We start from the raw sequence: 26,266 nt of genomic DNA on the forward strand, positions 1-26,266 counted from the left end.
TAATCAAAAACATACATCACTGCTCACTGAAGACTTGTTCATGCAAGCTCCTAATCATAACCAAGATACACCAGTTACATCTTTTGCAGGATTTGAGATTTCATCACAATACATAATTCATTGAAGAGCAAAAAGCCTTTCTATTTCAAGAATTTCCCAGTTCCTTGATTTTCTAGGTACTTCAACATTAATTAGAATCACTTGAAAGATCTTGGTGTTAAGCCAAAAACTGACCATATTTTTTGGTATAGATACACTATTAATCTTTGAAATTAGTCCTTAATTGAAAGTAGAGTGCCAAGTCGGTATTCCTCACCTGGAATTTCATTTCTTATTGAATTGTTGTCATGGTAACATAAATTTTCTTCATATAATCAGTTACATCATGTCTTGCAATTAGATAATCAGGGTCTTCTGTTATTCAATAAACAGAGGGATGTTACAAAGAGTTAAAACTTGAGGCTCCATGGATTCCATGCTGCTCACTTGGTATTGTTGCATAAAACGCTTACAATGTGAACAATATTAGTGTTGAATAAAAACTGGGGGCCAAAATCTTGCCTTGTTCATTTTTGATGAACAGAGTCTTGTCATGCCATTAATGAATTCAAGATAAATCAAAAAATGAAAAAAAAATGTAATTTAATTACAAGCAAAACCTCATATCACTAAAAGTGCCAAAACTCCTCCTAAGAAATTGTCCAGGATTTCAACCTTGTGGACTGCTCTTGTATTTCTGATTTTTTTTCATGTTTTAAGTTTCTCTTTGTCTCTAAGGGAGCCAGCATTTAACTTCAAGGGGGGGTTATGGTTTTTTTTCTGAGTCAGAAAAAAATTTTCACGCAATTCGTGAACATTTTTTTTTTAGTTTTTCAACGCTATCAATCAAATTATTTTTTTCAAAATTTAACACTATAAGGTATGGGGAAAATCTGGATTCAGAATTTTTTTTTTGTCATCTGCTTGACCACAATATTTTTTTTGAACAAATTGGGGATCAGAATATTTTTTGAGGAAAAAACCATATTCTGATTTGACTAAATGGTATAGTTTACTTTGCATGCTGAAATGAAAACTATGAATTTTAACAATAAAACAGGTACAGGATTTTTTTCAAAGGTCATATGTAATTTATTGATTCTAATTTTCAAAACAAATTAATTTTTTTAGAGAATCTAATAATTATATTGAACCACAGGCATTTGTCTCTAGAAAGAAATGCCTGTATACCTTTTAATAACAGGTATTAAGTTAACAAAAATCAAAGACAAGTGCCTGTGAGTGAAACCATAGAGATTATAAAAATGTTTTGTGAGTGGCACGTTTTTACATGTCCGTTTCCAGAATATTCTTGTCGACTCAGAAGATTATTGTACTTCTATAGAGGGCGCTACAAACACCGGCAATGGCAGTCGTAAGTCGCATTTTTCTTTTTTTCGAGATAAATCAACTCCTTTTTACTGTAAACACAGCATGATTAATACAAAGAAAGATTCAGAAATTCTTAAACTAGACGCCTAGATGTGTATTAACATTGAAAGTTTCTTTTCTTTCCCAATCGATGAGGTGACGGCTCCCACGTGTTTGTTGTCAACAAAAACAAAAAGCGAAAAGTGAAAGAAAACAAGTATTAGCTTGAGTAATTACCAAACATTTGCTGAAAAAGTCATTTTCAAAGATAACCAAATAGATATGTCTAAGAGGACGTGTAATTGCAATATCCTTTTGTAAAAAAATGTAGCCTTTTCCAAATATTTTTTAGTTCAAAAATGAATAGAAAAATTATCTAATCAATTTTACTGTACAAAAAAACAGGCCTCTAGCCCATGGTACATTCATAAATTCGCTATTGCATAGCAAAACGGTGTAAAATGAATAGTCTGAAAAGCTACCAGCATCAACAATACACATTGATTAATTATTCAAACTTCATTATCCACTATTTCATCTTGAATTTTTCTATTGACAATGCTAGCATTTCCCATGTCACTAGAAATTGGCATTTCTTCTTCCTGGTACGGGAAAGTCGCCTATAAACAAGAGCACATTAACCATAGCAGTCGGTGCCAAACGCTGGACGATTTTGACACAATATATATTTCACTGTACTTTAACAAGTTTAATAGCAGTAATTAAACCCTCAATACTGGTAAAATTCTAAGTTTCCGGGTAGGGTTATTCCATTGCTTGCATGAGTCTGGAAAATCTTATTTCACCAGCAATTGTATTTTTTTCATTATACATCTGGTTTTGAGTCAAGATGGCAGTAGCTAAAGGTTATCATTAGTATATAAAATTCCAATAGGCCCCTTCACGGTTAATGCAGCTATATTGAATAGGGAGCAGATTTTTTTGATAGAGGGGGAAATAGTATGAAAGTGCAGGAAATCCTATGCATGTTTCCAAGCAACTGTTCTGTTTCAATGATGTGTTCCTGTATTTTTCAAACTGTTTTTAACTCCATTATGAAAATCTGCCCTCTATCCAACATGGCTGCAATAACCATGAAAGGGCCTATTGTTAGGTCATTTTATGAAATAGTTAGGGAATCGATATGGTAGAATAGGGCTAAATATACTATTGAACAAATTATTTACAATTCAAAGCTGTAACATGGAAAGTTTTGCTAGAACAGTTCTGAAATAGAAAGTTCAATTTAGCCAGACAAAAAAATTTCGGTCCTACAAAAATCTTATGGGTAAGAGGTATATGTACATGTATATGACATGACTGTTGGAAGGAATGTCAGACGGAAACTCAAGCAGTTTGACACAGACTGCCATAGAAGTTGATTATTGATAACATACAGTTGTCTTTTTCCAACTAATTACACCTTATGTAAGAATCCTGGGTTTTGATTGGTTGATAGCCAGTGTATTTTTCACCAATTTACTTTTATCAAATGAATATCGTTCATTTTTAAACAGTGCCGGGGTATATGCAAAAAGGATATGCCTTTTTTACCCTCTCTGCCGTGGTATTTGCCAAAAAATACTCTATCCGACTGGACGCTTGTAACGTCACGATCATCAATGCATTTTGTACGTTAACATTCGGTGTAATTAAACAGATATAGCATGTTCTTCAGGGGTATTTGCGAAAAATACCAGTCTTGAGAATGAATTTCCCTCGCCTTACGGCTTGCGAAATTAAACATTCTCTTGACTGGTATTTTTCGCAAATACCCCTCCTTAACATGATATATCTGTTCAAAACATCAGTTTTATCAACTAAAACTGACAAAATATGGAAAATCTCGCACACTTTTGAAATATTTGTTGCCCCAACCGGTCTTGACATATACATGTATTTACAAAACTGAAAGCACTGTTAGAACATAATACAAAAATTTACCCTGAAGATTGCTTCTTTTTGTGAGCAATATAGGAAAAAACTTTTACATTTAGCACATGCACATCAGTATAAAAGTTGGATATAATTTTATATTGAATAACAACTCAAGTACATGTGACATGACCTTGATCTCTATCAGTGGAATAGGGGAACAACCTTAAATGCAGAATGAAAAAGACACAGTATCTCTAATCTCCTCAATGCCCCCAAAATTCTTTATAAAGGCTGAAAACTTGATTGTTTATTGTCCAAACAAGGTGAAATTGATAATAAAAACTAATTAAGGGATGTGATTTGTATTTGCTCATTTCAATCAAATTTAAACATGTTGAACTTCAGAACAAACAAAAAATGTTTCTTTTTTATGCAAGTTCCTTGTGTAACAATATGAAACTAAGGTCATAATTATGTAAAGGTAGACCATTTAATAGTGCATTTGTCATGTTTGTTTAGATTCAAAGCAGCATGTTTCCAAATTCCCACAAACTTATGTAATATTTTTCTATAAATTCAAATTTAAATTAAAATGGACTGTCAGTTAATATTCCCTTTGGTCCTCACTTATTATTAACTTAAAACTTGAACTGTTGCCTGTAATCTGTATTGGGATTTAAAGTTCAGAGATGTTCAACTTGACTGCCTCCAAACCTCAATGAATGACATGTTAATTTGAAATTTTGAAAATTTTAACAAGATCAGAAGTAATATGTATTGCAAGGCTTCCAAAACGGTCATATATTCCGGACATTTGTATAATGTCCGGTAAAAGTCCGGCTGGGCAAAGCATGAAACGGACATCTACTTTTTAGTTTTCAAGGCTTTCTTAAAATACGGTCATTTTAACATAATTCGCAATCTTTTTGACCCAACCTTTTGCCTTTAACAGCCACACATTTCCGGTCATAAAAGTGACATGATCATTAAGTACTATCAAAACAACCCCTACTTTAATACCTTTTCATTTTAATCAAGGCTAATTAGTTGTCGAACAGCTGAAATTTACCTGTTCAGGTGACAGGTAAACTATTTTGAACCGGACATTGATCGGTCTATTCAAAGTTATTTTCTTACATTTCAGCGGTTTGCATCTAATTAATTTAGTCAAAAAGATTTAAATTATCAGAAATACGTTTACAAATATGATTTGATGAAAAAATTAAAAAGGTGAAAATGAAAAATCGTCATAACCACGTTGTTTGAACCAGAGACATGTTTGAACTAGTACACGTGTGCGCATGTGCACAGGTGTGAAATTTAATTATGCAGTTCCTAATTTCTGCAAAAAATGCTTAAATTGTCATTGATACCTTTATCTCATGTTTATTTCGAATATTTTCTTGAAGAAATAACGTAGAAAGAGCTACTTACACTCATTCATGCTTTGCAAACGTACACGGAATTTACGTATCCGTCTCTGGTCCATGTTTTACCATTGTCAAGATAACATCCGGTTTAAAAACGAAAGTAAAGTTTTTGACAACATTATTTTGCACAAATAACGAGTCTAAGGCAGATATAAGTACGCTGATGTTGCACACTTCGAATGATGCACTGCCAATTTAACAGTTTACGTCAGAACTTCGAATTTGAATCAAAGAAAGTTTAATATCGTTTTTTTTAATGTCAATCATTGGGATGTCCAACTCGGCAATTGATTACCATAATTGCCTTATGTTTATTTAGTCTTAAGGGATTAAAATCGGGATAATTTATAAAATGTCCGGCTGGCTAAAAATAATTTTGGAAGCCCTGATGTATTGTATTGCATAATAAGTTGTTATATATTTTTGTTGCAGCCAACAGCAGAATCAGTTAAAGAAGTGAGAGAGGTGACAAGGATAGAAAGAATAGGTAAACTAGGAATAGGTCATGTTTGTTAATTCCAAATTTAAGGCCAAACATTTGTTTTGCTCTTCAGAATCTTATAATCATGCATTTGTTTTACACAGATTTAAAGTTTAAAGTATGTTTGTTTTGGGTTTCAGTCTCTCAAAAAATAGAGTATTTTGATTTTTATTTATCTGCATATATTTTTTTGTTATGCATAAGATTTTCAAAGATGGACATTTCCCCACAAAAAAAGTGAGATTTAAATTTTATTATACATTTGAATCAGCAATATGCATAAATGACATAACGATGGGTCTCTAACCAAGTATTTGTTTTTCGTCTCGCCTTGATGGAGTCAAAAAGCGAGACACTGGTTATGCTGTTTCGGTGGCAGCAGTGGCGGCAACAATATATTAGTTTGTGATTAGGTCTCGTTTATAGTGAACCCTAGTGGTAGGTCAATGATATTTGGTATGCAGTTGTATTAGTATTGGCACATCTCATTTCCATGGAGATTATTTGGCCCTGCCCCCTCAGTCATGGTCTATTGACTTTGAAACTTTTACTTAGTTTACATGTATTAGTTTGTGAATAGGTCAGTTTATGGGTAACCACAAGTGGCAGGTCAATGATATTTGGTATGCAGTTGTATAAGCATTTGCATATCTCATTTTCATGGAGATTATTTGGCTCTGTCCCCTCAGTCATGGTCTATTGACTTTGAAACTTTTGCTTAGTTTACATGTATTAGTTTGTGATTAGGTCAGTTCATGGGGAACCATTAGTGATAGGCCAATATTAATTGGTGTTCAGTTGTATAAGCATTAGCACATCTCATTTCAATGGAGAATATTTGGCCCCACCCCCTCAGTCATGGTCTATTGACCTTGAAACTTTTTGCTTAGTTTACATGTATTAGTTTGTGATTAGTTCAGTTTAAGATGAACAGCAAATGTTATGTCAATGAAATTTGGTATGCAAATTTATTGGCATTTGCAAGTCTCGTTTCCATGGAGATTATATAGCCCCACCCCTCATCATGGTTCATTGACTTTGAAACTTTTACATAGTTTACAAGATATTGTTTGTGTTTAGGTTTGTTTAAAGGGAAAGATTTAATAAGTCAATGGTATTTGGTATGCAGATGTATTAGCATTGGCCCATCTCATTTCCATGGAGATTGTTTAGCCATGTACCTTCAGTCATGGTTCATTGACTTTGAATATTTGCATAACTTACATTGTACATGTGAAAGTATTGCTACTTAAATTTCAACATTTGCATTATCAAAATTACACAAAAAGACGAGACATATCTCTGTGTTAACAGTTTATATTATGACCATGATGACATTGTTGTTTGTAATCAAAATTTTAGGATTAAACATGTATTGTCCATTGGTATATGAATTTATAACACAGAAAAAAGTAATACAAAAAGATCATTTAAGTTAACACAAGAAAATTCAGCAGAACAATTAGCCAATTGGTATTTATGTAGATAGGCCAACAAAGAATGTGGGCACAGGTACAGACTTCATTATGTCATGTATGTTCATTTTTTAGATGTTATTATTTTATTTTTATCTACTTCAATGTAGGAGCACATTCACACATCAGAGGACTTGGTTTAGATGATGCACTTGAAGCCAGAAATGTGTCCCAGGGAATGGTTGGACAAGTTGATGCCAGAAGAGCTGCTGGTGTTATTTTGGAAATAATTAAGGTAACTTTTTCAAGAAATAAACATGAAGTAGTGAAAGAAGAGTCCTTTTTTTCAGTAGAAAACATGAACCAAACTTGAACGACAATGAATAAGTTTTAGATTAAGTCCATATTTGATAGTATATCTCTGATATTTGACTCCTGTAATCAACTCATTTTTTGTTGTCTATATTTTATAGTTGAGTGACTGTAATTTATTAGTGTTTTACTATTACAAATCACTTCTAAGCACAATACTGTTGAACTTGAGTATTTCCCTCAAAAGCTGGTAGACAGCTAAATAGCCATTTAATTCTTGATTATTTTTTTTGTTTTAAAAGTTATAAATAAAAAATTACCTATTGATGCTGCCCAGCCTGTCCTGTCTTTGTTAATGAAATAAGCCTACTACTTAAAAGTTTATGGAAAGCACTGCAAATTTATTTTAAGTCACCATAACATACATTTTATTGTTGTTTGACTTTGATTAATTTTACATTTAAGTCTATTTCTTGTAACCTCATTGTAATAAATAAATATTTCATTATTGCTGTCTATGTTGATCATTTTCTAAAATCATTATTGCTGTTGAGTGGAGTTCATCAATGTTTTTAAGATACATCCATAGTGTTCTTACAGTCTCAACAGGAAAACATGTTTATGAATACGCCACAATTAACAATATTTTTATATTTGTAGGAGGGCAAAATAGCAGGACGTGCCATACTGATAGCTGGTCATCCTGGTACAGGCAAGACAGCCATAGCTATGGGTTGGTATTATTAGTTCACAAAAGAAGATTTTAGAGGAGAATTTGTTAAACTTTTATTATCATTCATCAGTGCCCTCAACCAATTCCATCCTAGTATAAAATTCACAAGCCACATAAGTACAGAAAAGGTCGATTTCCTAGATACAACGGTAGTTAATAACCAAGGAAAACTCCACACAACTCTATACACAAAACCAACAGATGCGCACCTCTTCTTACATTACAACTCATGCCACCCGAAACACCAAAAAGAAAGTATTCCATTCAGTCAAGCACTGAGAATAAGACGAATTTGTACAGAAATCAATGATTTCGAATTTCACACAAACCGTCTGAAAGAACATCTCCTGACTCGGGGTTATCCCCGACAGGTTGTCGATTCTGCAATTTCAAAAGCAAAGTCGTTAAATCGAAATGATTTGTTAAAACCAAAGGAAACTGACCAACCCGTGAAGCCAGATATGATTCCATTAGTAATCAACTACCATCCAAAAATAAAAAATCTTAACGGAACCATCAACCAGAGGAAAGATATCCTCAAAAGAACTCCTGAAACTCAAACCCTCGCGAAACAAAAACTCATTGTTTCATATAGACGAGCCTTATCAATCAAACAAATACTAGTAAAAACCGAAATTGTACGCAAACAAACCCGTAAGGGTAGCCACCCTTGCGGAAAGAATTGCTATCTCTGTAGATTAATGAAAACCGCAGAAAGTGCAAAAAGTACCGTAAACAGTTACCAAATAGATATTAAACACGAAATTACATGCAACACAGAAAGTGTGGTGTATTTAATAGAATGCAAACAATGCAAAAAACAATACATTGGTCAAACGGGAAATAGCCTAAAAGAAAGATTCAGGGGACATCTACAGGACATCAACACTGAGAATAATACAAAACCAGTCTCGAAACACTTCACCTCAAATGGTCACAATAAACACGACGTCACCATAACAGGCATAACAACCACAGAACAAAACATAAACGTCAGACTAAGAACGGAAGAAGCTCTTATACATAAATTTGGAAGCACCGAACCCTGGGGCCTTAACAGACGATATGGCTAATACGAAGATTACCAAAAGAAAAGAAACTACAGGAACTTTCACAAGACGATTTAATTGCAAAAAATGCCCGAAAACTTTCTGCAGTATTTCTACTTTACGAAGACACCATAAGGAACGCCACGAACCAGTCGCAACAATGTTTGAATGCAAACATTGTGTTGCAACCTTCACTAGAAAATCAAATGCCGTAACACACCTTAAATCAAAACACCCAGATAAAGCCAGAGAAGATTATAATAGCTTCCAACAAAATCCTCGTGAAATGGCCAAAGCAATAGAAAAATGGAGACCACCATTTGAAGCCGTACAGAATAAAGAATGGAACGGGAAAACACCTACATTCAGGACAATACCAGCTAAATCACCGTATGAGTATCACCAATCATCCACCTCAAAACCGAAAAAACCCTCAACAAGTGATTTGGAACAAGACCTGTACCTGTCGGATTCCGACTCTTCTTTAAATAACACTCCGCAATACATAACAAACGATTACGGTTATGTCATGGACCTTACTCAGGAAGACTACATAGACCTGACAACAAGCAGCAGTGATGAAACCATATGTTTAGATGAGCTACCGGAAGAACTATGGGACAGACATGTGTTTGTACATTCTATTTATAACATTTTTAGCTGAGACAATAATAACACAGAGTTGATATACAAACAATTTTAATTTACTTTCATTTTCATGTTGACAATCTATTTATATACATTTTCTATTAATACTTTCACTATTACTTCCCTTTCATAACAACTACTATACTATGACGTTGTCACAAGACAACCCGATTGTACACTTAAGTATGTTCAATGTATTATTTGTATCCTGATGACGGTGCCCTAGGCACCGAAACATGTCGATCAATAAATTTTCTGCAGCAGTCCCTCCAGTGTTGTTGTTATAAGACTTTCTACATTATTGTGTTTCATCATAACGACCCTGCATACCCGAGGTATCCACTTCAGGGACTCTAACTCACTACAGACTCACCAGGCGTTGGTTCACTTTCGTTTGTAATTGTTTTATTATCATTGAAGTTGATGAGTTTAATGTGTAAGCACTTTTCAAAGCTATGTCTGCCTGAACTTTGAAAATTTTACAATATGTTGAATGGACTTTAAAAAAAATTGTCACAAATGTCTCCAGTACTATTAAACAGATTCATATTTGGTCAACAGTTTAGCAGTGGTGGTTGTAAAGGGCAAGTGTCTTTATACATCATTCAATTATTACATGCATTAATCCATAAATTCATATAAAAAATTGTCATACAATTCCCAAAGAAGACATTGTTGAAAAGTATTAGTTATCTGTAGAAACATGTAGACGCTTGCACATCTGAACCAATTATGCTTTAATGGAATAGATCGTAACCTGTTCATGTGTATAATTATATGTTTATATTTACATTATTTCAGGAATGGCTCAAGCACTTGGAACAGATACTCCATTTACTAGTATTGCTGGTAGTGAAATATTCTCCCTTGAAATGAGTAAAACAGAAGCTCTTACACAGGCTTTCAGAAAGTCTATAGGAGTCCGAATTAAGTAAGTCTATGTAGAGACAAATGAATAGTTTATTAAATTGATTGTTCTGAATAAGGCATTGTTCACAACATCAATCATTATTTTGAGCCAGTATCAAAAATACAAAATGAAATTTTAAAGTAATCGGAACTTGTTTATTCATTGTTTTATTCACAGCCAATTTCTGTGCTTTAGGTAGAACAAGTCAAATTTTAAAAGTCAAAAATGAGTAACTGACAGGACCAAAACATTCTTAGAATTATATCTTTTAAGATATTAAAATCAAAAAAACTGTAAATTCAAAATGTATTCAATGTTTTTAGTATTGCAAACATTTTAACAGGATAAGGATTTGCAAAATTAACTCATGTTTAGAATTTTGATAACATTTTACACTTGTAGAATTTAAGGAAATCCCAATGATAAATTGAGATATTTTTTTATACTTTGTCAAAATGTAGTTTATATCAGTAAGTTTGTTTTCAAACTGCAGGTTGTGCAACATTCTCATATTGTGTAAGGATTATACAGGGAAACACCATTATTATGTGACCAAAGAGAAAACTTTGTAATTGGAATATGAAATACAATATAGCATTTAATAATTTGAGGAAGAAAAACACTGTACGCTTTGTCTTGCTATATAACAAAGTAGAATTCATTAACTGTTCTCTTATGATTTAAAATTATCTGAGTTGTCTCCCCTAAAAAAAATCTCTTTAGAAAAAAGGATTTGATTAAAAATAAAAAGAATAATTTTAAAAGATATTAATGTCTTCATTTAAAGAAATGTCCTGCTCATAAATTGAATTCCTTTGTCTAATTTTAAGATTTCACTGTTCATAATTACCATTTATTTTGCAATCCAAGTTACAACTACATTGATATGCTACATTAATTTTCACCTATTTTTTAATTTTTAAAATATTAACGATAAGAAATTTCTCAATGCTTTCTATAAACAAAACAGGTAATATTTTGATAACAGTTTGATATTAAAGAAATAAGTTTAAGATCTATAATCAAATTTATAAAAGCTTAAAAACTTCACAGTTTATTAAATGAAAAAGTTAGATATGTAGGGGAGATAAATGAAATGGGAAAAATTGAATAAGTATATGTAAACAAGTAATTTAAACTGCTTATTAACTATGGATTTAAATATGGGTTTTTTTTTTCAGGGAAGAAACAGAAATTATTGAAGGAGAAGTTGTGGAAATACAAATAGACAGACCTGCTACAGGAACAGTTAGTATATACATATACTATTCTGTATATAAAGCTGCATAAAAATTCTGCAATTTTATTCCATTTCCTTTTCAAAAACTTATAATAATACCTCACACATGCTGAGGTGATCATCGTAATATCTCTTGTAACAAAGTTTAATGGGATATTTATGTTGGAAGCAGTCTGTCTCTAGTAAGACATGCCATTTTTTTCTACAATTTTGCTTTAAATTGAGTATTATGATATACCATACAACAGGTTTTTAGTTCTTGATTCTGATTATTAAGAACTAAACCCTTTTTGAACAGAGAATAATAAATATGATAGAGGTACATGGATGAAAAGTTGGGCTACTCAGTCAGGTTTTAATTTTTTCTGATCAAAGGACCAAATGGACAGTTGTTGTTTCTCTGTTTATGTGAGATAACTGAAGCTGAATACATAGCAAGTTTTATTGTGCTAATGTGTATACACTTTGATAGATTCTTTATTTTTTACCTGTATTTGCTTTTCTATTATCCTCAAAAAGGAAATACTAAACTGTTTTTTTCTTGTAGGGAGCAAAAGTTGGAAAGTTAACCTTAAAAACAACAGAAATGGAAACAATATATGATCTTGGACAGAAAATGATTGAATCTCTTACAAAAGAAAAAGTATCAGCTGGGTTAATATTATTGATATTTTGGATTTATTCTACTACAACATGTATTGAAATCACATTAACCTCACATTATTGTCGCTTGTTGATTAAAACGAAAAATATACACATTAGAATCTGAATTTGCACGATAGACATTTTTTATTTGTCAATATATGAATAATAATATGTGGTATAATTACCAATGAGACAACTATTGACCAATAACCAAATGATGTGGATGTAAGCTACTATAGGTCACTGTTATTAATATGCATCACTATCAGTATGGGTATTGCTCATTGATGAAGGCCATACCGTGACTTCTACACCATTTTGTCTTGGGTTGAGAGTTGTCTCATTGGCAATCATACCACATCATCTTACTTTTATATATAATATTCAATTTTCCTTATGGTATATTACTGTAAGTTCTTGTAGATATTTCTGTTTTCACATTGAAGAAAATGTTTGTTTAATAGGGATATCATCACAATAGATAAAGCCACAGGGAAAATTACAAAACTTGGTCGTTCCTTCACAAGAGCCAGAGATTATGATGCTATGGGTGCACAGGTTGGTATACAGTTTGAACTTTACTTTGCTAGATGTGGTATTAACTAGGAGGATGATTGACATTTAGTATTTACTAGCACAAAGAATCCCAATACTTTATATCAATACAAAGTATTAAGCTATAAAAAAAAATAGACTTTGCGTAATAATCTAGCACTGTTAATGGTTTTGTGTTGGCATATTTTAAGGAAATGACATGGTTTGCAGAAGATATAGATAAAGGCTCATAATTGTAGCAAAACAAGTAACTTCTGGTAAAAATGATCAAGAAATTTTCAAAACTAAAGAAAATTTGATATTTTATTGGACATGAAAAACTAGTTTGAAAAATTATAGTTTTAAGAAATTGCATACCCCAATTTGTCAACCCTTCAACTATGAAATAATATTTGTCTGAATTGGCATGTGTTGAACAAAAAAATTGAATAAAAGCATTCAATATTTGAAAGGATTTTTCTTTACATAAAACTGTGGCCTTTAAAGAGATATTTAGAACAGCAATTTTACCATTTTATTAACATTTAGTGAACATTTATAACCCGGATACTTGTTCTACACAAGCATCATTGTTTTTAAGTTTTGATAAACATGATAATCCATTTTCTTCATATCACAGATATCTTTCAATAGCCAGTATTTTCAGTGTACTTATTTAGATTCCATTATGTAAAGAAAATATGCTGTTATGTTAAGGATATCAAGAATGAAGAGAAGTCTGTAATACCACAGTAGTCATAAAATCATGGTAGGAAGTTTTCCAAAAATATACCTACCAAATTTTGATGACATTAATTATTTGAAAACGTATATGTTATATTTTTTACAGACAAAGTTTGTACAATGTCCTGAGGGTGAATTACAGAAGAGGAAAGAGGTTGTACATACAGTGACTTTGCATGAGATTGATGTTATCAACAGTCGAACACAGGGATTCTTAGCACTGTTTTCAGGTAAAATTTGGCAAAGCTTACATTGCAACTTAACAATTTATTTGATATAACCAGATTGAATTGATTATAAAATGTATTGATTTTGCAGTCACACCAAAGTGACCAAATAAATTTTTTTGGTTCTGACTCACAGTTTTTTTATTCATCAAAAAAGGGGGATTTTCCAGTTTTCGGACAATAACTCAAAAATGCTTTGAGCAGTTTTCATGAAACTTTGGTGACTGGTTTATATCTATTAAAATAACCTCCCTTTAGTTTTACAGCCGATTTCAATGAGTGTGTAGGCAAAGGTAATATCTTTGGTTAGCTTGCTTGCTAGCTGAACCGTGAAGTCATTACTAGGTTAGGTAAACTACCCTCCCTTAAGAGTAGACTAGTCCAACAGATAACCAATCTATCTGTCTGTTGTACTAGTCTACTTCTCAAGGAGGGTAGTATACCAGACCTAATAATGACTTCATGGTTCAGCTAACAAGCAAGCTAACCAAAGATATTACCTTTACCTACACACTCATTGAAATCGGCTGTATATAAATTTCTGATAATTATGACATTGAGGAGTTATGGAACTTTATTCTTTGAAAAAGCGACGGGTGTATCATACGCTCATGGCGCAACTCTTTATTTCATATTAAATTCCAATTTATCCCCTCTTATTTTTTCTTGATTTTCTCTCTCATTTTTAATCTACTCTTGACAGAAATTTTCAGTTATAAGCAGTAATTGCTCATTCCAATTCGAAATTAACATGGTTTTCCCCTGCATATTTTAGGCTGCTCTACATTAATATATAAATTCAGAGAGAGAGAAAAAAGTGCTTCCCCCATTTTTATCAGAAAAATTATATGTATGGCTTTATATGTTGAAAGATTTTTAGGATTGTGACAAGGAGAGAAAATGTCTAAGTTTTAAGATGATAACTTGGTGATTTAAGGTTCTTGTGATCTTTTTTTTTTTTAAACATGTAGTAATTAGAAATTATCATTCACATGACAAGTGTTCAGACAAATTGCTAGATCTCCAAAGTTAGCATTAAATATAAATCTTTGAAATTCTGTTTGTCATTTCTATATCCCCATTACATGTATTACAGGTCGAGAAATAAGTATTCTCTTTCATTTAATTAATACAGAAATAGAATTGTAAGTCATTTGATCAATGATTCAATACAAAATGTTTGTGAATAACTTTGACCTACGACTAACAAAACTCAATATAAAAAACTGGGGGTCTGGGTAATGGCAAAAAATTTAAGAATGCATATTTGCTGGGGTTCTTGAATCTCAATGATAAGTGCTCACAACAGTTTCTGAATTCACAATAATCTGAATTCAGCATTATTTATTATACCCCCGCTTTAAAAAAAGTGGGGGTATACTGTTTTACCTCTGTCTGTCAGTCCGTCCGTCCCATGAATATTTTTCGTCGCATCATTCTCAGGAACTTCATTACAAGGATTTCTGAAATTTGGTTTCAGGGTTAATATGAGTCAGCTATACCGTGTGATGCTTTTCAGATTCATCACTCAACAACTTCCTGTTTATCTTATACTTTTAGCGGGGGGGTATAATTAGTGAGCAGTAGCTCACAGATTCACTTGTTTAAGGAAGTGTAGAACTCATCATATGTGATGTATTTACAGGAGACACTGGAGAAATAAAAAGTGAAGTTCGAGAACAAATCAATTCAAAAGTTGCAGAATGGCGGGAAGAGGGCAAAGCAGAGATTGTACCTGGTGTAGGTTTAATTATGCCTCTTTTATTTACCCTATGAAATGATATAATTGGATGGTTTTAAAAAGAGAATCGAAACACAATTTTTAAATAATACAGTAGAATCTGTGTTGGTAGGGAAACAAAACTACAAATCTTATAATCAGTATGACATATAAAAGCAAAGCTCCCTTGTTCTATTAACCAATCATATATTATACCTTCGGTTAATGGAACAAGGGAGCATTTACATGTCATCTTTGATTTGTAAACTCCTTTGAACATTACTACCTCTACTCCACTAGACCTACACACACACACACAAAGCCTAAAAAAGTATCAACATTTCAAATTTGATTAAAATATTGTGTAGGTCATCCAATGTGGCTGATATTTTAAAAGGAAAGAATGAATGATATATGTCCATTATTGCTGCTCTTACTACAGTTATAAATAATAGTAAAATAAAAAATTTATAGTAAAATATGAATAAAAGTTTTGGGTGACCCACTTATGATGTTCTATTGGATTTCATTTTACTACAGATGTTAAAAAATTTAGGTCCCTCAGCAACATGAAATGACTTGATGAGAGCTTGTAAAAAAAAATGATTAGAGCATGTGCATTTTTTTCTTTTCAGGTGTTATTTATTGATGAAGTACATATGTTAGATATTGAATGTTTTTCATTCCTGAATAGAGCATTAGAAAGTGATATGTCACCAATTTTAATTATGGCTACAAACAGAGGAATTACACGGTAAGTTAGTAGTGATTATGTCCAAAGTCTTCTGAATAATGTTTTTATGCCCCACCTAGGGGCATTATGTTTTTCGGTCTGTGCATCCGTTCGTCCATCTGTCCATCTGTCCCGCTTCAGGTTAACGTTTTTGGTCAAGGTAGTTTTTATACGACTGCAAAAAAAACAAGCATTTTTCTAGTTTAAGGATAATAACTTGTGTATAAGTATTTCGATTGCTCCGAAATTGTACCACAATGTTTAATACCACAAGTAAAAGGTTGGGATTCATTTTAGGGGATATGGGGCCAACAGTTTGGGAATTAAGGGCCAAAAACAAGCATTTTTGTCGAGCCTTCGACTTTTGTCGAAAAAGCGAGACATAGCGATCCTACATTCCGTCGGCGGCGGCGGCGTCCACAAATATTCACTCTGTGGTTAAAGTTTTTGAAATTTTAATAACTTAAACTATCCTGGATTTCTACCAAACTTGGACAGAAGCTTGTTTATCATCATAAGATAGTATCCAGAAGTAAATTTTGTAAAAAAAATTCCTGTTTTTCCGTATTTTATTTATAAATGGACTTAGTTTTTCTGCCAGGAAACATTACATTCACTCTGTGGTTAAAGTTTTTAAAATTTTAATAACTTTCTCAAACTATCCTGGATTTCTACCAAACTTAGACAGAAGCTTGTTTATGATCATAAGATAGTATCCAGAAGTAAATTTAAAAAAAAAAATCCTGTTTTTCCGTATTTTTCTTATAAATGGACTTAGCTTTTCTGCCAGGAAACATTACATTCACTCTGTGGTTAAAGTTTTTAAAATTTTAATAACTTTCTTAAACTATCCTGGATTTGTACCAAACATGGACAGAAGCTGATTTATGATCAAAAGCTAGTATCTAGAAGGAAATTTTGTAAAAAAAAATTCCCTTTTTTCCGTATATTACTTATAAATGGACTTAGTTTTTCTTCCAGTTAACATTACATACAGTCTTCAGTTAAAGTTTTTAAAACATTTATTAGATTCATAAACTATCCTGGATTTTTACCAAACTTGGACAGAAGCTTCTTACAATAAAAAAATTGTATCGAGAGCAATATTTTTATCAAATTTTTTCCTCATCTCATTTTTGTTGAGCCTGCGATTAACAGCAAAAGTAGGCGCGACACTGGGTTCCGCGGAACCCTTACGAATTTTTTCTAGTTTCCAGACAATAACTTGTGTGTAAGTGTATGGATCTCTCTGACATTGTACCACAAGGTTCCATATAACAAAGGGAAGGCTGTGATTGAGTTTGGGGTTAATTGCCCCAAACATGTAGGAATTAGGGTCAAAAAAGGGCCAAAAACAAGCATTTTTCAAGTTTCCAGACAATAACTTGTGTTTAAGTGTATTGATCTCTCTCAAATTGTACTACAATGTTCCATACTACAAAGGAATGCTGGGATTGAGTTTTTGGGTTATTGCTCCAAGGGGGGTTTCAAAAAGTTGGGGGAGGGGTTCCACTTTTTTTAAGGGATTCATATTTTTTTTCAAAATTTTTCAAATTTCGAATTTTTGAAAAGTTTCAAGAAGAAATCTTCAATTGCACAGTATTGCGCAATAGATTTGTAAGATCTTTTTATTGATGAAGTTGAAGTCCAATCAACTTGAAACTTAGTACACATGTTCCCTATGGTATGATCTTTATAATTTTAATGCCAAATTAGAGTTTTGACCCCAATTTCACGGTCCACTGAACATAGAAAATGATAGTGTGAGTGGGCATACGTGTACTATGGACACATTCTTGTTTGTCATATTGTTTTGGAAAATATCCAGATTTCAAAATTAGAAAAAAAAAAGATTGAAAATAATGTTTTAAATGAAACTTTATGAGTTGAAGGATATGTAAGAGTAACATTTATTAGAGCAACCTAATACAAGGTATCCAGAATTGTTATCTAAACGTCAACAATGAGCAAGTACCTGTACTATAGGACCAGTTCTAAATTACCTTGATTCTCAATGTCAGATATGATGTGAAAAACAGTGACAGCTTCTTGCAGAATTAATATTATTGCCCAGGCAGGTAAACTAGGGGAAACTGTATTTGTACATTAAAATGAATTTCTACTTTTGACCTCGAGGACAAAGTTCAAGGTCATGAAATTCATGTTGATATGGTAATACTCTTGGTAATACACCATATACCAAATATAAGTCAATGTTAGAATATAAAGTTTTAGACTGGACAAGTTTGTAAGAGAACCAGCAGAATAGGAAGTACTAGTAAAACATAATATCTCTCTTCGTCAAAGGGAGACATACAGTGGGGTTTAACTAAATTTCTGGGTAATCAAACTTCAATGTTGTTTAATGTTCAGTGGAAGGACAGAGGATCTACTTATAAATCTATAGTATTTAGCTTTTTCTTATAAAATGTTTAATAAAATAATAAGACATTATTTGTTTTCAGGATACGTGGTACCCAATATCAAAGTCCTCATGGTATACCTATAGATCTGTTGGATAGACTGTTAATTATATCTACCACACCATACAGCGAAAAAGAAATAAAACAGATATTAAATATTAGGTAAGGATTGTCAATTATACCTCCCACTCTTATACGCTGGAAATAAACAAAACAAGATATTGACATGCAGGTAAAGTATTTGATATTGTATTTAAAAAAAAATTTTTTTTATTGTGGTTGTCATTAAAAAAAGGTGCATTTTTGTCTTTCCTGTGACGAAAGTCGCAGTATGCGAGACATAGGTATTACTATCTGGCAGGGGCGGCGTAAAGCTTTACATTTCAGAAGGTAGAAGACCTGGATGCTACATACCTTGTGTGCAGATACCTTATGTTACGAAGTTTCCGTCTGTCATATTCCCATTGTCTTTGACCTTATTTTCATGGTTCAGTGACTGCTTGAAAAAAAATTACAGTTTTTTTGTCATGTGAATTTCTCACTTATTATGAGTAATAGGATAACTATATTTGGTATATGGGTTCCTTGCAACGTCTACATGTCCATCATACAGGGTTGACCTGACCTCGACTTCAATTCATGGATCAGTGATCAAGGTTATAGTTACGTGATTAGGTCCGTTACTCAGATACTACAAGCAGCAGGTCAACTATGTGTGGTGTATGGAATGATTGTAAGGGGTACATGTCCCACTGGCAGAGACCTTGACCTCATTTTCATGGTTCATTGGTCATTGTTAATTTTTTGGTCTGTTTTTCAAGTACTGTAAGCAATAGGGCAACTTTATTTGGTGTATGGAATGATTGTAAGGTGTACATGTCTGTCTAGCTTGTGTCATCTGACCTTGACGTCATTTTAATGGTTCATTGGTCAATGTTAAGTTTTTGTGTTTCTGTCTGTTTTTCAAGTACTGTAAGCAATGGGTCAACTATATTTGGTGTATGGAATGATTGTAAGGTGTACATGTCTGTCTAGACAGTATCATCTGACCTTGACCTCATTTCCATGGTTCATTGGTTAACATTAAGTTTTTTGTGTTTTGGTTTGTTTTTTGATTACCATAAGCAATGGGTCAACTATATTATTTGTGTGGAATAATTGTAAGGTGTACATGTCTGTGTGACAGTTTTTATCTGACCTTGACCTCATTGTCATGGATCTGTAAGAATGTTAAGTTTATGTGATACTTGTAGTAAAACCTTTATCTTTAAGACTTTCAACATAAAATCAATGGTCTGTAAAACAGGCGAGACATTAGAGCTTGTGCACTCTTGTTTTAATTGAAAGTGTTCAAAAAGCAGAATAGGAATACATATATATTATTTTGTGGTTGCCATTTAAAAAGTGCATTTTTTAATTGAAAGTAGAATAGGAATAATCCTTAATAAATGAACTTTGACAGCACGTTTTGAAATATAACCTGGATAGTGTCAAGTATTATGATGGCCTGTTTATTCTAAAATATCTTCACTGTAAGCATACAAGGATGCCAAGTGTAATATCAGAAATTCATCTGAAAATTGGTGCATATAGTATTTATCTAAAAAAAAATGCATGAGAAATGGTCAAATTGTTTCTATGGATTGGTTCCATAAGTTTAATGGAGTAGCCTATATCTTAAACATTTGTTGCAGATGTGAAGAAGAGGATGTTGAGATGACCGATGATGCATTGACCGTATTAACCAGGATTGGAATGGAAACATCATTACGATATTCAATACAGTTAATAACAGCCGCAAATCTAGTATCACGGAAGAGAAAAGTAAGTTTTTTCCTTATTATTATTAATATTTATGTGGAGCTATAAATTATGAACAAGTAGATATTTTGAGAAAGGAAATACACAATTTTTATGGCCCTGCCAACTTAGGTCGGGCCATATAGTGTTACCCTTATCCGTCATTCGATCACTCTGCAACGAACAGTTATACAGACTTTTTCTCTAAACAAATCTTACATGAAATTGTGGTATTCATTTTTCCCCCCAATTTTTTGTAATAATTATAATATGGATATTGACACTTTATTTTATAGGGTACAGAGGTAGAAGTAGATGATATAAAGAGAGTATATTCATTGTTTTTGGATGAATCAAGATCAACACAGTTCTTAAAAGAATATCAACAAGAGTTTATGTTTAACGAACTTGGTATGTACCATAAAGCAGTGTAAAAGGGGTTTTTAGTTCCTTTTTATTTTGGTGTATTGTAATCTTGTATCATTACAAATGTATGTTAATGTAAGTTTTTATGGTCAGTTTATGATAGTAGAGGGGCATTATGTTTTCCAGTCTGTGCTTCAGTTTGTCTGTCCAGTATCCGGTTAAAGTTTTTGGTTTAGAATAGATTGTGGTCACATCAACTTGAAACTTTGCACGCATGTTTATTGTGAAGGGAACTGTTTGTTAGGGTTATAAACAATATTTCATGGAAATGAGACTGCAGGTGGAGAATGGTGTCCTATAGGGTATATTCTTATTGTGTATTCATATCTTGTGGCAAGTTAATTCATTGGATTAGGAAATAGATCCTCTGAATAAACCATTGACTTTATGTGGATAACAAACTCTGTCACATCCAAATTTGTGCATATTGATGTTTTTGTAAATGACTGAAGAAAAACTCTTACAATAGTGGCAAAGGACTAAAATGCTCATTACACCATTGTGGAGCTGAGTCCACATGCTCATTTTGTTTAATTGTAATACTTAATTTTTGAGCTAGCCTTGGCTCTATGTCATCACTCCAAATTTTAAGATTGGGCAGAATTCTGAATTAAAGCCTTAAGGCATGTTATCAATCATGAATATTTAAAGGACTTCCAGAGATAACAAAACACAAATTTGATCATCTACCATAAACTTTTTTAAAGATGTTTTAAAAGTTTGCCTTTAGGTAATGAAAAAGTGAAGTTGAACAGCGACTAAACGTTAAAATAATATACTTGCATATAGTTCCTTTGTAAACCAAAGTTAATAAAATATTACTCTTGATGATTTAAAAAGTTGATAGGAGGAAGAATAGTATATGCACTAGTTTTGGTTCTGAATCTGAACTGTCACTATGAGAATTTTATATTGTATAAGATGTACTCTTTATTATTTTATGATCAAATATCGTTTACACTTGTCTATTAGTTGATAAAAAATCATGGTAGTTTTATTAGTATGTTTTCTTATGGTTGAAGCTTGTTATCTATTTCTTGTATCACACTGAACGGAATGTGATATGAATAGGTTATACCCAAATGCATTTATTTGGTTGGACCATTCTGCAATGTGATACCAAAATGTCAATTTACAATTGGCTAATTGTTTGGTCAGTGATGAACTACTTTTCCTCTGTGGCGACAAAGATATGGGATTTCTTCAATAGAAGAGAAAATACTCACATTTTTCACCTAAAAATCTTTTTGTCAAATTTTATTCAATTCTGAAGCTAAGACAAGGCATAAAAATGTATAATGTTTACGTTTGACAACAGAAGTTGATCTATGATTTCAAATGGTTATGGTGCCAAAGACCAGCAGTTTTCCGCAGAATTTCTATTTTTGATATTTTTACACAAAAATTATCTCTTAAATGGAATGTTTTGTTTGTATTCCATTTAAATGTAAATATCTGTACTTTACGTAAACCAAGCTTTAAAAAAACAGTACAGCTTTATCCCAAAGGGAGCCTGTGTGCACTTATGCAACAGCACATAGGAAGTCATGCATGATTGGCAAAATAAGAAAGGTAATTTTTACCATGAGAGAAATAGGTTAAACAAAATAAGCCACAGAAAGAGAATAAGGAAGATATAAAGATAAGAAGATGTGGTATGATTGCCAGTGAGACAACTCTCCACCAGAGACCAAATGATGTAGAAGGTTAGCAACTATAGGTCACCGTATGGCATGCAACAATGAGCAAAAGCCATACCGCATAGCAAGCTATAAAAGGCCTTTAAATGACAAATGTAAAGCAATTCAAATGAGAAAACTAATGGCCGGATTAATGTACAAAACAAATGTGATATCCAGCAACCAATGACAACCACTGAATTACAGGCTCCTGACTTGGGGACAGGCACATACAGAATGTGGCGGTGTTAAACTTGTGTCTCCTTTTCAGTGCTTACCTGCTTCAGGTGTATGAAATGAGGGCTCTGTTTAAAATGCCCGGAATCAAGGTGTGATTACTCATTAAAATTTTCCAGATGGTTTTGTGTTGTCATGACAAGGGATTCTGTGGGTGGCCAAATCAGAAAACAGCTCCAGACACAAAATCTCAAAAGGGATATTAGCATGGAAATAAGCTATATAGAACATATAAAATCAATGGCTGAGTTCATTAGGTTTGAACTGGGATTAATTCATATCTACTGGTACCAAGGCAGACACAATTTTATAGAAAAACTTCATCAGGAATGCTAGACAAAACTTTAGAAAGCCACAGTTGCTAAATACATATGTACATGCCAACTGTTTTTTCAATTTTAGATTAAGAAGACGATCTATTTTTAAGTTTTATTCATGATGATTGCTTTGTACATGTTATGTAGGTATTAAAATATTTAATTCCATGTCATAATATGGTCATGTATGTAACTTGTAACATACATGCAAAATGTCAAACATCAAAGGTTTACTTACTAAAGTGCTCTTTTTTCAATCAAGCACCTGGCCCTTTTCAAAACCTAGCTAGAACACTTCTTACTTAACCTTTAAAGTAAGAAGAGAGATTTAAAAAAAAAAATCACATGTAAATTCCTTTCAATGCTTGAAAAGGAGCTTTCTACAACCATTTGGAATAAGAAATTATTTAATGTAATGTAATAGTTTTACCTCTAGGATATGCTGCTTTTTATGGTCTGATCAAGTAAGATTGGCTGGTTCACAGCATTGACAGTGCTTTGATTGTTCTTTATGTGGGTTATTGCCATTAGTATAATCTATTTCATAAATAACTTAAACCTGGCACTACATTTTGTGGATCAAGCTTTGTTAATTGAAATAGAGGATGATGGGAAACAAAAAAAAAACTAAAGAAATGCAGATTCTGAAATGCAGCTGTATTCATAGGATAAAGGTTTCCATCAAACTAATATGTATAAAAGAAGAATTGGTGTATAGGTCAATGAGTTAGAAAACAAGCAACACAAATTGCCAAATGACATCAAGAGGTCAAAATACAGTCATTAACAATAGCCAGGTGTCTATACAGTATGTCAAGTTCTTAATTGCCCTCAGTTTTAAAACAGTGGTGAATAAAAATACCAAATTCTCCTAATAACCAAAAAAACATTTAAAAGATATTACATAAGACAACTTTTGACCAGACCCTGACTTGGGACGGGCATCATGGGCATATGACTACATTACAGAGGATAACTAGTCTCTTGATTTCTGTTGGGAAATTTCACTTCATTAGAAATTAATAGAAATCAGTCTGCAGCCTGTCCAATTAATCCATAATAAATTAAAAGAATTTTTTATGATAATTACTTTTCTTTTTACTAATATATACCTTTATTTTGTAGGTGCCACAGGTGATACAATGGACACTAGCTGAAGTTCAAAGTTCTTATAAAACATTTTATGCTGCTGTTGAAAGACCAATCATCACAATCGTTACATAGCCGTGTGTTGTTCATTATCAATAAAACCATCTTTTTTGTTACAATATTTTCAATGAACGAACTTTATAATCAATAAACCATCTTTTTTGTTACAACATTTTTAATGAATGAGGTTCATTATTAATAAACAATTTTTATACCGTTTACGGGACCTTTTATGGTGTACAGTTGTCCGTCCGTCGTCAACATGTTGGACAATAACTCAAAAACGCTTTAATCAACTTGCATGAAACTTTGGTGAATTGTTTATATCTATTGACATGAGCTCCCTTTCGATTTTTGTAAATTTCAGATTTTATGTTTCAGAGTTGTGGGGTTTTATTCATTAAAAAAGGGGGATTTTCCAGTTTCTGGACAATAACTCAAAAATGCTTTGAGCAGTTTTCGTGAAACTTTGGTGAATTGTTTATATCTATTGACGTAAGCTCCCTTTCAATTTTTATAAATTTTTTATACGCGTTTACGGGATGTATTATGGTATACCGTTGTCCGTCCATCGTCAACATGTCAGACAATTACTCAAAATCAGATTAACCAATTTGCATGAAACTTTGGTGAATTGTTTACATCTATTGACGTGAGCTCCCTTTCGATTTTTATAAATTTTAGTTTTTACGTTTCCCAGTTATGGGATTTTATTCATAAAAAAAGGGGGATTTTCCAGTTTTCGGACAATAACTCAAAAGTGCTTTGAGCAGTTTTCATGAAAGTTTGGTGACTGTTATATATCTATTAAAAGAACCCCCTTTAGTTTTTTTATAAATTTCTGATATGACATTGAGGAGTTATGGAACTTTATTCTTGAAAAAGCGACGGGCATATCATGCGCTCATGGCACAGCTCTTTATTTTAGCATGAGCTATTGCCATCCATCTCCATCGTCGTCATAAACTTTTTCAAAGATCTTCTCTGAAACTACTGACTCAATTTCAACCAAACTTTGGGTGAATGATCCTTATGGTATCTAGTATCTAATTTTTTTTTATTCCGGTTGGTCAACAAACATGGCAACCATGGCTAAAATTAACCATAGGGATAAAATGCAGTTTTTGTCTGACATCTCAAAAACTAAAGCAGTTAAAGCAAATATGGGGTAAAAATTATAACAGCAGGTCAATATCTTTATTTAGGATTTTTATTTTAGACAAATAGGACAACCCAATTTGGAGTTATCACCCCTGAAATAATATTTTTTATGAAATTTCTCAGTTTTTGTCGAGCCTGCGACTTTTGTCGCAAAAAGCTCGACATATGGATAGTGATCCTGCGGCGGCGTTTGCTAACTTCTTAAAAGCTTTACAATTTAAAAGCTAGAAGACCTGGATGCTTCATACTTTGTATATAGATGCCTTATATTACGAAGTTTCCGTCTGTCATATGTCCATTGTCCTTGACCTCATTTTCATGGTTCAGTGACTACTTGAAAAAAAAGGCAACATTTTTTGTAATGTTAATTTCTTTCTTATTATAAGTTATTGGATAACTATATTTAGTATGTGCGTACCTTGCAAGGTCCTCATGCCCGTCAGACAATTTTCATTTGACCTCGACCTCATTTCATGGATCAGTGAACAAGGTTAAGTTTTCGTGGTCAAGTCCATATCTCAGATACTATAAGCAATAGGTCTACTATATTTGGTGTATGTAATGATTGTAAGGTGTACATGTCCAACTGGCAGGTGTCATCTGACTTTGACCTCATTTTCATGGATCAGTGGTAAATGTTAAGTTTTTGTATTTTGGTCTGTTTTTCTAATACTGTACGCAATAGGTCAACTATATTTGGTGTATGGAAATATTTTACGATGTACATGTCAGTCTGGCAGGTTTTATTTGACCTTGACCTCATTTTCACGGTTCATTGCTCAATGTTAAGTTTTTATACGACCGCAAAAATTAAAAAATTTTTCGTTGTATATTGGTATGACGTTGGCGTCGTCGTCGTCGTCCGAAGACACATTGGTTTTCGCACTCTAACTTTAGTTTAAGTGAAAATCTCCATGAAATTTTACCATAAGGTTCAATACCACGAAAGGAAGGTTGGGATTGAT

General features: G+C 32.6%; 1 protein-coding gene across 2 annotated transcripts; it reads left to right on the forward strand.

Moving 5' to 3' along the window:
• Window positions 1-1,343: 1,343 nt before the first annotated feature.
• LOC127706951 (ruvB-like 2) lies at window positions 1,344-24,310 on the forward strand. 2 transcript variants are annotated; one of them, XR_007984668.1, is made up of 16 exons: window positions 1,344-1,414; window positions 5,151-5,205; window positions 6,785-6,909; window positions 7,587-7,659; window positions 10,158-10,287; window positions 11,448-11,514; window positions 12,054-12,160; window positions 12,616-12,709; window positions 13,536-13,659; window positions 15,302-15,396; window positions 16,012-16,130; window positions 18,575-18,694; window positions 20,227-20,356; window positions 20,629-20,743; window positions 23,077-23,134; window positions 24,117-24,310. XR_007984668.1 is itself a non-coding variant. In XM_052211684.1 (15 exons), exons 1-15 carry the CDS (start codon window positions 1,406-1,408, stop codon window positions 24,146-24,148), a joined length of 1,395 nt encoding a protein of 464 aa, XP_052067644.1. In that variant the 5' UTR covers window positions 1,344-1,405; the 3' UTR covers window positions 24,149-24,310. The 2 variants fall into 2 exon arrangements, 1 of the variants encoding a protein (XP_052067644.1); XM_052211684.1 differs by lacking the exon at window positions 23,077-23,134.
• The last annotated feature ends 1,956 nt before the right edge of the window (window positions 24,311-26,266 follow it).

The sequence above is a fragment of the Mytilus californianus genome, unplaced genomic scaffold, assembly GCF_021869535.1.
Source record: "Mytilus californianus isolate M0D057914Y unplaced genomic scaffold, xbMytCali1.0.p SCAF_6, whole genome shotgun sequence".
Lineage (NCBI taxonomy): Eukaryota > Metazoa > Mollusca > Bivalvia > Mytilida > Mytilidae > Mytilus > Mytilus californianus.